The sequence below is a fragment of the Meleagris gallopavo genome, chromosome 5 (genome assembly GCF_905368555.1).
Source record: "Meleagris gallopavo chromosome 5, MGAL_WU_HG_1.1, whole genome shotgun sequence".
NCBI lineage: Eukaryota > Metazoa > Chordata > Aves > Galliformes > Phasianidae > Meleagris > Meleagris gallopavo.
Window position 1 is genome coordinate 5,149,404 of NC_139408.1, and position 13,072 is coordinate 5,162,475.

The following is a 13,072-nucleotide window of genomic DNA, read 5'->3' on the forward strand; positions in this document are numbered from 1 at the left end:
GATAGGAGACAGTGAATTTGCATTTCAGTTTTACAATGGTATACATGTGCAATGGTATTATATGTGGCACAAGTGCAGGAAATGTTGTGCACCAGATGTGAGGAATTGCTTATGTGGTACAGAGGACATTTTTTCATAAGGCTGGACACAACACTTCTTGACTACTCGAGAAGCCTTTGCTCCTGTCACTAGAAGGATGATTGGTGACTAATTCTCCCATGTGCTTGCGGACCATACCACCCAACACAAAACCCTTGCTAAAAACTCGGACTGTTTTCATAGGTTGCTCTTCATGTCCTTGAGTTGAGCAGAAATTCTAGAGGAAGAAAGTAAATGTAGGACTGTGGTGTATAAGGTCATATCTGAAAATTCTCAGACAGTAGAGTGTGGGAAACTCAATTTATCTGTCTTAGAAAGATGAAGAGCTGAGTCAACCCTGCTGGGATTAAAGTTCTCACATTGTTTCATGCTATATAAAACACTTTTTCATCATATAAAACACATCATCATATATTTCAAAAATATATATTTTTTTATATTTCACCTTGAAATATAAAGCTAATATCTGAAGCAAAAATGGGTATCAGTACATTGTGATATCAGTTAAGTCGAGGTATTTGATTTTGGTCGGTTGCTGCCTTCTGATTTTCCCTCTAAAGGGCTCAGTGAACAGCTTTTGCTTAACAGGAAATGGAAAGCACTTTTCATCTTGGCAATTGGCCCCGGCGCTCTCACTGAATGCAGTCCAGGGTTTTGTTTTTTTTTTTTTTTGCTGGAGTGGTTTTCCTGTTGTTGCTTTTGTAAATGGTTTTTATAGGATGTCCATGATAGAAAAATGTTGCAAGGATGAGCAGGAGCTTGGCATGGTTTGATTTGTGCCATTGTCATAGAGTTACTTCTACATCTATCTGTGTCCATGATGGGGGGCAGCAGGCCCACTGGCCTGAAAAGGGGAGGGAGTGTCAACAATTTACGGGCTGGTTTGGCCCAGTTTTGTGACTAATAGGGCAGGGGACCCATGGACCCACTCCCCTTTTTCCTGGGAAAAAGGGAAGGGTAAGGATATGGGAGATGGGCCTAAAAACAGAACAGTGACAATGATCTGAGGAGGAAAGTTAATTTACTGAATATGATATTGGAATATACAGGATAACATAATATAATACAATGTATATTTGGAACTGAGGCTAATAAATAAAATGAGAGAGAGTGTCCAAAACTCTGAATTGAAAGTGAAATGGCTGGGGAGCACACCCACACACTGTCAGGCAGAGAGAAACAGAGAGAGTCCTGTGACTTGCAAGTTTTATCTTTCCCTCTGAACACAAAGTCTTTTGGGGTATATGTAGTTCTCTTCTGAGAACCTGGTACCCAGAAAATTGTCAGTCCATGGAACTGGAGTATTACCTCTTTAATTCCTCGTGCTTTACATGATGTTATGATGTGGAATACCAATAACAAAAATCATAAGACCGTAGAATTCATGTTATCAATGGAAGGCAGAGCCAAATATATGTTGTATATATCCAACTATTGCTGTCAGATCTCAGGTAAAATGTTTGAAGTGAAGTTGATAATTTTCTGAAGGTGCTTTTCTGTGCTTTAACTTGTTCTGTCCCTACACTTACAAAGACCATTGGTCAAAATAAATCGTCTTAAATTGATGATGTCTCTACTGTATTCTTTGTTTATCCGTGATAGAGATCCTGATGCTATTTCGAAGAGGTAATATAGGTGTATAGATTACAAAAGATCAGTATCAGAATATTAAACCACTCCTCTGTGTGGCTAGAGGTCAAGATAACTTGTCTTTCAAGAAAAGACATCTGAAAATTTGTGTGCTTTCCATAGGTGTTATAAATTTATCCTTCTGTAGATCGACTGCAGCTTATACCAGATAATAGTTAAACATGTACAGATTTAATATGATGATAAATCCCTTCAAAATAGATGCAGATTTAATTTGTCAGGTAAATGATGTCTATAAATGGCAGTGCTTGCATTATGAGGTGCTTATTTATGTTGAATAAGGAGAATATGTTTTAAAAAACACAATATAAAGCTGTATGATGATTTTAAAAATGAGTTGACAGAAAAGTAAGGAATGAATACTGCAACTGCAGAAGTGTTTCTATTGAGTGCTTAGTTTGTGCTTTGATTTTTAAGTCTTCTAACAGGAAGATGAAAATTAAAAAAGAAATTTTACCAAAAAAATCTTATCACACTTCTCAGCCAATTGATATTGTAGGGGGAAGCTGATGAAGAGAGGTAAAGAGACCTGAATATTACTGATCTGCCAGGTAGTAATATCATCAGACATTAAAATTAAGGACTGTTGGCATCATGCTTCAAATTTCCTAAGGATTCTTAGATGTGAAGAATTAGATATTTTTCTATTTCTTTTACCTTTCTACTTAAGAGGGGTGATGTGCTCAGTCCGTGTTGGTAGGGTTTGCTGCTTTAGTGAAAAGCAAATACCTGGTGTAGTGAACCTGCTTTGGCAGGGGGGTTGGACTCGATGATCTCCGGAGGTGCCTTCCAACCCCTACGATTTTGTGAAAACATGCACATGTCTCTTTAGATGTTCAATCATTGTTCTGCTTTACTGCTGATGTTTTATTCAGGAGAACAAAGGAGAGAGATGAAGGAGTTATTTTCAGAAGTTTGGAATGGAGAGATATGGTGTAGTGATGGGACTGGGTGTGCTGATGGTTGGACTTGATGATCTTGAAGAACTTTTCCAACCTAGTTAACTGGATCAGATATATATGCCTCACTACTCAGAGAGCAGGGTTATGTTTTTCCTAGCAGTTCCAAAGGCGCAGTGTCAAAGCAGGTGTCCCTACCGCTTCTTCTATCTGCTTTCACATCAGTCTCCTGATGGGGATTTTTAGGCAACCTAATAATAGGTTTACTTGCAGTGTTCATAAAAAAAAATGTTGGCTTTCATTAAGCCTGATCTCACGTTTTGAAAATAACATCAGTGCATAAACAAAATATCTGAGTATTATGTCAGTATGAATGGGGAAGAAAAGGTATGCACAGAGACTGACAAATCTACCCAAGAATAAGACAGAAAATTGTCTTGTGGGTTCTACCTGTTTTTGAGCATATGTACGTCCAACTCCTATGGGGAAAAAAAACAATAGGCAGCAGGTTTCTGCACCTGGATTTAGAAATGCGCTGAAACTGCTGATGCAGATTTAGTAAAGAATTAAATACCACCGTAACTTGGCTGAATGATATGATTCAATGCAAACACTGAAGTGAACAGTTTGGGCTGTAAGCTTTTCAAGTTTTTTAAATACATTAAGCTACCAGCACTGGAATGTCTTCCTGCCAAATATTTAATTTCTGGACAGTTTGTGAAGATGGTTACACCACTGGGAAATCTTACTCTTGTCTGTTAATTTTGGGATGAGTGTAGATGGCTGAAATAACAACCAGACTATTAAAATTCATGCTATTAAGGATTATGTATTTTTTTCTCCTGAAAATGAGAAGAAATATATTGGAAACTTTTACATGAATAAGAACACCAAGAGGTCAAAATACAGCTAGCTGGCCTCTATCAAAAAAATTTTGATGACATGCAGTACATTAAGTTGTGAATTTTAATGGCCAATTCCCACGCATTTCATCACCTTGGCAAGTGTTGACATCCTTCACCTTCATACTCAATTGTTACAGTGATTTACTGAAAATGATATTGAGCTATGCCCTTGACAACAAGTGAGGATTAGGGTGTTTTTTCTTACCTTTTTTGCTTAGTACATACAATCTAAATTGTTGCAATTGCTAGTGTGGTTTAGAGATTTTCTATGTGCTTTTCACTTCCTGCAAAAGCATGTTTTAATGTAAAGTTGTAGGTTTTCAGAATTTTGTAAGAGAGGATATTGCACCATGATGCAACTACCATATCATTTTATTTGTGTCTTTTCCAATGACTTGGAGGTGTTATCCATCTGTAATATAAAATTTCGGTGTGATATCATAGGTGAACTATTCAAATGGTCCTTTAAAGTGTCACTAAGTCTCTAATAAAACTTCTTTCCTCAGAACAAAAGCCTCAAAAACAAGCTGCTGTCAGGAAACAAGCTTTGTGGTATTCACGCAGAAGAGGTAAGGAAGGTTTCTCTCTACTTCAAAGTTAGCATACCCAGAAGAATGTCATGTCACTGAGATTCTGCATAGATTATATATTATACGTGCATGATCATAGAATCATAAAGGCTTGAAAAGACCTCTAAAATCAAGTCCAACCATCAACCCATCACCACCATGATGTTTATAAACAATTCATACTCATTTCTGTGACTACACTATGGGCAATTCAAATATGTTAGCAAGCTGCAAACTCAAGTTTTAGACTAATAAATTTTGGGAATGGTTATTTCACGTATATAAAGCTCTTTAAGTATACATTTTGCTCTATAGTGTATGTTAAGCTGATTTTATTTCCCTGGTCTTCATGCCTAGAATAAGACTGGATCGTTAAATGCCTTTTTGAAATAACTCGTAGAAACACGAAAGATTTATTATTATTGATCCTTATAGCATTTGTTATTTCAAGGAAAGTGTCATACTAGAAAATATCTCCTCTACAGAAACACTAGCAAAAATGATATAGAAAAACCTGTTTTCCCTAAGTGCCAAAAAACTGTATTCGTAGGAGCAAGCCTTTTAGCTATTTACCTTTTTTGAGAGTGGTTATTTCTACATATGAATCTTACTCTTTTACATGATTTCTGTCATGGATTTCATCTGCTAGAAATAACTTCTGTGAAGTCCATTTCATGTTGCTAGAATTGAACAGAAGCATAAAACTTCTTTACTAAAATTATCACAGTTAAGGTGGGCTACGTTTTCTTCAAAGACTCTAATTAGCTGAGATGACGTTCTGCAAGATATATATCAGATATATCCTCAACTTCAGATATATCCCAACAGTTGGTAACAGTGGGTATTTTTTTGCTAGCTTTTCAGAATCTGTTACCTTCCTTTATCATTACTGCTGTGTTCAAACATGCCAGAGTATTTGAGTACAAGTATAAATTCTCCCCTTGTTTACTGCTAAAAGAATTGTCAGTGTTCAACACAGCTTGCTATTTACCCTTTCTATTTGAATTTGTTTTTCCTAGTTGCGTTAACATCTCGAATATTGGGTAATTAACTTTTAGATATTTTCACTGATGATTTACTATTTACAGCATGTCTTTTAGTCTAAAGGTGAAGTCTAAAATTAAATGAAATTTATTGTTGCATGAGAACCATTGCTGTCAGAGGACTTTAGGAAACCAAACCCTTTTCTCACCAGTATTCAAGGCAGCAGATAGCGAGTGTATTTTAAACCTTAAAAATTTTAGACTTGATGAATCATCCTGACAAATTTATGGATTTAAAGTGGGTTAGTGCCATTAGAATAAGCAAAAATGTTTCTACAGGACCATCTATTTATTTTTTTGTCATTTTGCCACATTTAGGTTGTATAGGCCAGAGAAATGCAGTGTATTTGCTGCTCTTTAACTAGGTTCAATACTTCAAGCGTAATAACTATGTGAAATCAATCTTCTTTTAATAATGAGATCAAGCATCTTTCATGGGTAGAATTGCCTACCAGGAAGCTCATGCCTCGTTCCTCTCTCCCAAACTGTGTACAAACAGTTTCATTATGCTCTGAAGACTGTTTTGAAGGTGATGCCTTCAGTTACGCTTTCATGTTCTCAGAACTTGCTGTCTTAAAAATAAATATTTGAAAAAAATCCAAAACCCACTGATTGTATTATCCTTACTTTCAGTCAAAAAAGATCCAAGCCCAGCTGAAAGAACTTCGTTATGGCAAAAAAGATTTGATTTTCAAGGTGAGTTTTCTTTCAACATAGTTTAGCTAAGTTATTAGAGTTGCTGTAATGTTGAAGTCATCTGTGAGTATGATAACTGCATTTATTGCTATATTTTAAAGGAATCATTTACTTCTCTTGATACTGAAAAGAGCTGACACCACCATAGACAAGAATAGTACCACAATTTCAGAAATGCTATTTTCTGTTGTGTTGGGTTTTGTTTTTCATTTGCAAACCACTCTAATTGGAAAAGTGTTTTTTATTAAACTGCTTTCTGGGTCGAAGAAGAAAAGCTTCAAAGCCCAAATTTGTATGCAGTGTATTCCAAAATATATAGAAATAGTGTAAAATAGTTTTTGTTATGATCTGTTTACATGCTGAGATAAAGCAACATTCCAGTTCCTTACTGGAAACCAAAATGTATTACCCTTTTCCATAAATTGTGTGATGCATTTTATAGTTTACAGGTGGATCTTGGCTGCTAACTGAGTAGTGCTTTCATTTCTTGCATAAATGATGGGGATAAGTAGTCATCCCCCAAGTGCCTAGAGCTAGACTTACTTAAAAGGTAACTGAACTCAGTGTGAGGTCCATATTTCTTTTGGAAGGCATAGGATAGAATATTAGAGCCACCAGTTACAAAATGTCCCCTGGGTTATTCAGGGTGAATTCTGCTCTGAATGCCCTTACTTGCAAAATAGTAAAGATGTTTACATTGCCTTTTGGGGAGACGATGAGCTAACTGAGTTAAAAACTATTTGAGAACTTTAGGTAAATATTGTTAGTAAACTGGGAAATGGATTCAGAAGTTCTGTCTCCTGAGAAGTTCATATACAAATATCTAAAATATCTCTTCACTCTTCAGTTTTGTTCTGTGATAGACTTCTGATTCACTCATTTGTTATATTTTCTACACGTAGTAAGAAATACCTTTGTTAGACTTCTTCCTGACTAAAGGAAATTTCATTTATGGGGAAAAAAGAAATAAAAATGGAACTCTGGAATTTATTTTGAAGATATTTATGAAAAGAGGGTTTTTTTATTTTGTTTTTAATAATCAACACTGAGAACTGTTTTCTAATAATCAACCTTAATGAGAACCTTCTTTAAGAACCTTCTTATGTTCCGTTAACTGTTGTCAGTGAGACTTCTAGTTAGAGCTTTGGGGGAAGTGGGAAAGAAAGAGGAAGACCTGGGGGAAAGACAGTTCTTTCTTATAATACTCCAATGAATTGGTAGATTATGTCTGGTTTTAACATTGTGAGACAGTAACTTAAAAAGTGGTAGTAAATACAACATGAATTCTTCATTTTTTGCATGTATTTACTCTTCCTATGTTTTCAAAGTGCATTGTAGTGTATTGGATTATGTGACATGTCTATACGTATGTATCTGTCTTTAACATATATGGATACATAGGAATATAATGCCATTTGTTGGAAGGAGACACAACAGTTAGGTGATGTGCTGAAGACTATATTTGTTGTCAGTATATCTGTTGACATTAGAATCTGAGTTCCTAACTCTTTCTCAGCTTTCAGTCCCTTAAAACATGTAGAGTGATAACACTGAGAAACTGACAGAACTGGAAATCTACTTTGTGTTATAACAAGGAAAATAAGGAAGAATTAATGTTAAATTTTCAGTCACCTTTTTAAATTTTATAGTTGCCTTTGCAAGTGGGTACCTAATAGTTTTAAATGAGTCCATTCTTAGTTACAACAGTTACCTATATCCTCAATTCAGTTAAAGTACTCTTTAAGTTTAAATGCTTTGCTAAATTGAAATCTACGTTTATTTTAGTCACTCATAACCACTTGTTTCCAAATTTAGTTTTTCTCCAATCCCTGTTTTCATATAATTTGATTATATTTTCCTTGAAGTTACATTTTTACTAAATTAGAAAGGAATTACAGATTTTTTTGTTGTTGCTCCTGAAACACAATTGTATGAATGTTTGATATGAATGTCAGATGAAAGTCAATGCTGGATTTATTTTTCTTTGATATCAGCTTGTCTAAGTCTCTTGTACTCCTGAAATTTTTGTTCTTATCAATGTACAAGATGCAAGTGGTTCACTATTATGGCTTTAGTGTTTGTTTTCTTTGTGATGTATTTCTAAGGATTCTGCTTAAAAGTTTCAGAAATAAGTATTTCATCTGCCATTTAATCTGTTTTTCCTTCTGTAATTTTAAGTCCTGGAGCAAAATATATAGTAAACCACTCATTTATGAGAACTACCTAAATATAACGCACTAACCAGTGCATAATCAACTTGCATCTTACATGAGCAAGATAGGTTATAAGTATGGACCTCCTTCTGAAGTGCAAACCACACCTACTCCATTGGTTACACACATGTGGTCCATTACTGATGTGTAGTTGTCCTAACCCTAGTTGTAGTTGACCTTTGCTGCTTGTCACAAAAGTTTGTTTGTTACTGTGGCAGTACTCTTGGGCCCAAGTAGTTCTGTGAACTCTGACATCACAAGCAAAAAGCAAGATGTAAATTTTGCTTCTGTTTTCTGTGCTTTTAAACAGTTTTTTCAGGTACTTGAGAACTCAATAACTCTGACAGTCTAGAAAGTACTACGTCATTTGGACTAGATGGCCTTCAGAGGTCCCTTTCAACTCTAAAGATTCCATGATTCTATGATCTCAAACTTGGGCTTGTCTAAAAAATAGTTGCAGAGATCTGCATGAAAAAGAGAAGGCAGGTTAAAAGTAATATTCCTTTATATCAAGCATTTGTTTCAAGAAAGTATTTAGGAAACACCTGAACTGACTTTATATGGCAAGGAAAATGTTTAAAACTTAGTATTAACTAAAACTATTTAGAGTCAAAATGGTTGTCCAAATTCTTTGAAACACATCATGCTACACCAATCATTTCATTATTTGGGTGTATGGAAATCATTCGAAACCGTGTTCTTAGAATGGTCGTAGACTTAAAAGAAAAATGAAATGGTGAAATTGCTTTTACCTCATACTGACTGAATGTGCTAAATGTTTATATCATTCCTCTCTGTAAAGAAAAAGTGATTCCACAATATGCGTTTTCCTCCTTATTAGCAGTATGTCATTACGTGCCACTGTAAACCTATTTCCTAGAGTTGCATAGTCACGTAGAGAAATAAGTAATTTGCATTTCCAACAGAGGAGGAGGTGAAATGATTAAAGAAAACGGGGAGGGGGGACAGATACTGAGGTCCAAATTTAGCAGAGAGCTCTTATGTTTAAACATTTAAAATATAAACGGCATTGTTACGTGGGCTTGGGAAAAAAAAATACTTCTCTACTTTTAAACCTTTGAGAACCTTTTGTATAATATTTGATTAAGTGCATGTTATTATTTCACAATGTTTATGCAATTGGTTTTAGGAAGCCTACAGCAGTTCAACCTATGTATTCAATCATAGAATCATAGAATTACTTAGGTTGGAAAAGACCTTAAAGATCATCAAGTCCAACCACAACCTAACCATACTACCCTAACTCTAACAACCCTCCACTAAATCATGTTCCTGAGCACCACGTCCAAATGGTTTTTAAACACATCCAGGGATGGTGACTCAACACCTCCTTGGGTGGGAGGCTAGGGAGACCTTTGAATGTTAACTCTTCTTCTTCTGTAGTCTGCAGCACTATTTATCATGTAAAACATTTGCCAGTCTGTGGTTGCTGCCATATCGCTTTCTGTTCCTTTTATGCACAAAATTTCATGATTGCTATGCCTGTGTTATTGCCGTCTACTCAATAGCACAGGGGTAGCTGCAGTACACTAGTGGTTCTGCAATGGTTTATTCCTCTGAGAGAAAGATGGCCATCTCCCTGTTCAGTTGTTGCAATGGTGTTCAAGGCACCAGGCTCAGCTTCAGCTCCCCACTTCCCAGTTCTGCAGACCCCTCTTTGAAGTGACTAAGATAGTGTTGGGTAAGGTTATTACTGACATAGACATCGTCTGGTTTCAGCTTAATGCATAAAGCAGAGAGACCAGGCATGCTTCTCAGATACAGCTGTTCCCAGGATCAATCCAGTTGACATTTGAGGATGGATTCAGACCATGTTTCTGACACCTAGTTTGACTGCGCAACACTGGCCCGCATTCAGAAGGTTATCTTCCTTGGGCACTTCATTAAAAATGCCACAGCTTTAATTCTGAAGAAGCAGCCAGTGAGATGTTGATAGCAATCACTGAGCACTGGCTCCAGCCAAGCTCTGCAGACACAGCTGAGTACTGGGTGCTACTCAGCTGGAAGGACAAGCAGGTTTTAAAGGGGAGGGGAGCAGTGGCTAAGCAGAGGCAGACTGTGTGAGACCCGTCTGTTTCTCCTAATCTGCTGTTTCATTGTTTCCCTTGGCGAGGAGCAGAAGTTAGAAGGCCATGCAAGCTTTTTCCTGCTTTGGTCTATTAGCCTTAAAAATAAGAAATGTCTTCTCTCTTGAATCTGCCTTACTGAAATGAAAATCAGCATGTTATCATACCATTTCACATAGAACTTAAAGTAATTTTATTTTCCTTTCCCTTCATAGCTATATTTTGTAGCTATTATCCTGCATACTAAAATAATAGATGTAGGGATTGGGCTTGTTTATGTTTTTTTTTTCTCTAGTTCTGCTTCTCAATATTAGTTCTCACACCATTAAGGCTGCGCATTATTCTCATCTGAACGTGTTTCCTTTGGTCTGTGCCCATTTGCAATGCCCTGAAGTAGCCACAGAAGTCTAACTTAGTGTAGGTCATTTCACCACACTGAGCAGAGTAAAAACATTTCTGTACTCTGTGCCCATGGTTTTCTCTGCTTTACAAGTGCATGACATATTCTGTGGTGATGTCATCTTGAGTCATCGATCCCTGCTGTTTTAGATTCTGTGTTTGTTTCAGTGATTATTCCTGTCTGTACTTAATATCTTGCACTCGTCTTCAGGAAACGTCATCCTATTTTCTCCGGGTTGTCAAGATGAATGTAGGAGAAAAGCTATCATCTGTGACTCAAGGAGTTTGACGTCACCAGAGCATTTGATGAGTAAATGTTTAGTTCATTGTTCTGTTCATGAATGATATACAGTAAATAAAACTGTCCTCTAGAGAGGTGGCTTGATTACTCTTCCCAGTATTTTTTTCAAAAATGAGAGTTATGATAACAGATCTGTAAGTCGTGATCTCTTTCTTCTTTTTCTGAACATGACCATCACATTTGTTCTTTTTCAGTCTTCAGATTTTTCATCTCTTTGCTGAGCCTGTGAAGGATTAGGGCCTTAAAGCCTGGTACCACTACATAAAGCATAAAAGCAATGATGCACAAACTGAACTAAGGAGAAATTACAAAGTGAAAGTTTCTATCAGTCTGTAATTACACAGCGATATTAGATGGAAAAATAATCTTTTGCCTAAAACAATACTCAAAAAATTTTAGGAGGGACCAAAATTTGGAGAGAGAGGCTTAAGTAATAGGGTGTCAAAGGGATCCTGTGAAATCTACCCCTGACCTGAGTGATAGTATTTTGAGTCATTATTCTGAACTATGTTTTGTGCTCTTGTAGTGAAGATCTTTGAGAGCAGGAGGAGGAGTCATTACTACGAGTGTTGCACGATGCTCTTCTTCATCCTTAGCTCAGGAATGATTGCCTTTGTATTTTCATTGCTAAAGATTTGTGAGTAATAGATAAGCCATTTGGTGGTTGCACATGCAGATCAGGTTCTCTGTAAGCCTGGGAATATGGAGTGGTTTGCATTTCATGCTCTGGTTCCGTTTGTGTACATCAGTTTATGGAAAGCCAGACAGTAAGATTGATGACATTTTACTTTCAAAGCATTTGCAATACAAGGTAATTACACAATCAGTGAAGTTAAATATTTAATAGCTTAATGAGTAATTAATGCTATTCTACAGAAGTTGTTGTGTCAGGTGATGTATGACAACCAGGATGGTGTTGCTGAGGAGAGCTAAATCTTCTTGATAGAAATGTGATAATTTGTAGTTACTGTTTTCATGATTTGCTAGAAAATAAGTGGATTTTTTCTAAGGACTTTTTGCCAAAAGTAATCATAATGGTAGGAAAAAAATTGTAAGTGTATTCCTAAAAGCAATTGCACTGATGGCTGAAAAAGTATATTGTAGTTTTCTGTCTGAAGCTGTTATCACATGAAGGCTGGTCTATTTATATATTGATTTCTGGAAATTACAGAATTCAGCTTTTGTTGTCTAGACATATTAGGATTGAGCATGAATTTGGTGACCAGGTTGTTTTTCTGTTTTGCCAGTTTAGATGGCTGATGGTTTGGGCTGTGAAGGATTCTATAGGATAACATGTAGAGGGAGAGGTGGAAGGTGCGAGACTGTGGGGTCTTCCTTGAGATACTTCTACTCTAGTAGTTGGACTAATACAGAGCTAACTAAGTGCTGAACTAAAACTATGTGGCTTCAGGATCTCTGTTGCTCTTGCAGTATATATATGTATTTCAGTCTTTGGAGTTGCTAGATTTTTTTTTTTTCAAATGATGAGGCTTATACTTTAATTATAATGCTTCTGTTGATTATTCACTGAAGGATTTTTTTTATAGTGCTGTGAGTGCTTCTAGTGGATATTACCACTAGTGGACATAAAATTTTATTTTTCAGTTTATCAACTGTTTGCAATTGAATCTGTCTTCTTATTGGATGTAGGAAAAGACTTTAAGGCAAATCATTATTGAGTTGGGTTTTTTAGTATTTTAATTTACCAAGACTATAAAATTACACTTGCTAACTTGATTTTTGTGAAGCATATTACCTCTGCATAAATACCTGGCTGATGTTTTCTTGGTAACTGATAGATTGATTATGAAAAGATTAATTATTTTTGAGATAACTATCTTGTTGAGATAGGACAGCTAGCAGGGATATTTTGCTGTCTTCTATCATTGTAGATTAAGTACTTGCTTTCATGAAGCACAAGATTTTGATTTCTTTTTTTTTAGTTTGTTTTAATTTAAATCCTTTTGAAGTAGGGCAAAAAAACACTGACTAGTTGAGTTTTGGAGGTGGTGGGTTTTATTATTTTTTTAATTATTGTTCTCATGAGTAGCAGTATAGTGTTACTTGTAAGCCTTCAGAAAAGTATTTAGAAAGTTTTATCTAGATTGTGGCTTTTCCTTATGAAGTTTTCACTGTTAAACATATATTTTGCTATTACGTGTTTTCTACTTCAAATGCTGTATTTTTAGTTATTTGTATATATTTTTTTCA

The 13,072-nt window shown here is 35.8% G+C and overlaps 1 protein-coding gene across 10 annotated transcripts in view; it reads left to right on the forward strand.

The window, feature by feature from the left end:
• LOC100539913 (leucine zipper protein 2-like) overlaps positions 1 to 13,072 on the forward strand; it is a 251,299-nt gene that overhangs the window by 204,542 nt on the left and 33,685 nt on the right. For all 10 annotated transcript variants that reach the window (XM_085223953.1, XM_085223956.1, XM_085223954.1 and 7 more), the window contains 2 exons: positions 4,060 to 4,122; positions 5,799 to 5,861. In XM_085223953.1, coding sequence (XP_085080079.1) covers positions 4,060 to 4,122; positions 5,799 to 5,861 — 126 coding nt within the window. The remainder of the gene's footprint in view (positions 1 to 4,059; positions 4,123 to 5,798; positions 5,862 to 13,072) is intronic.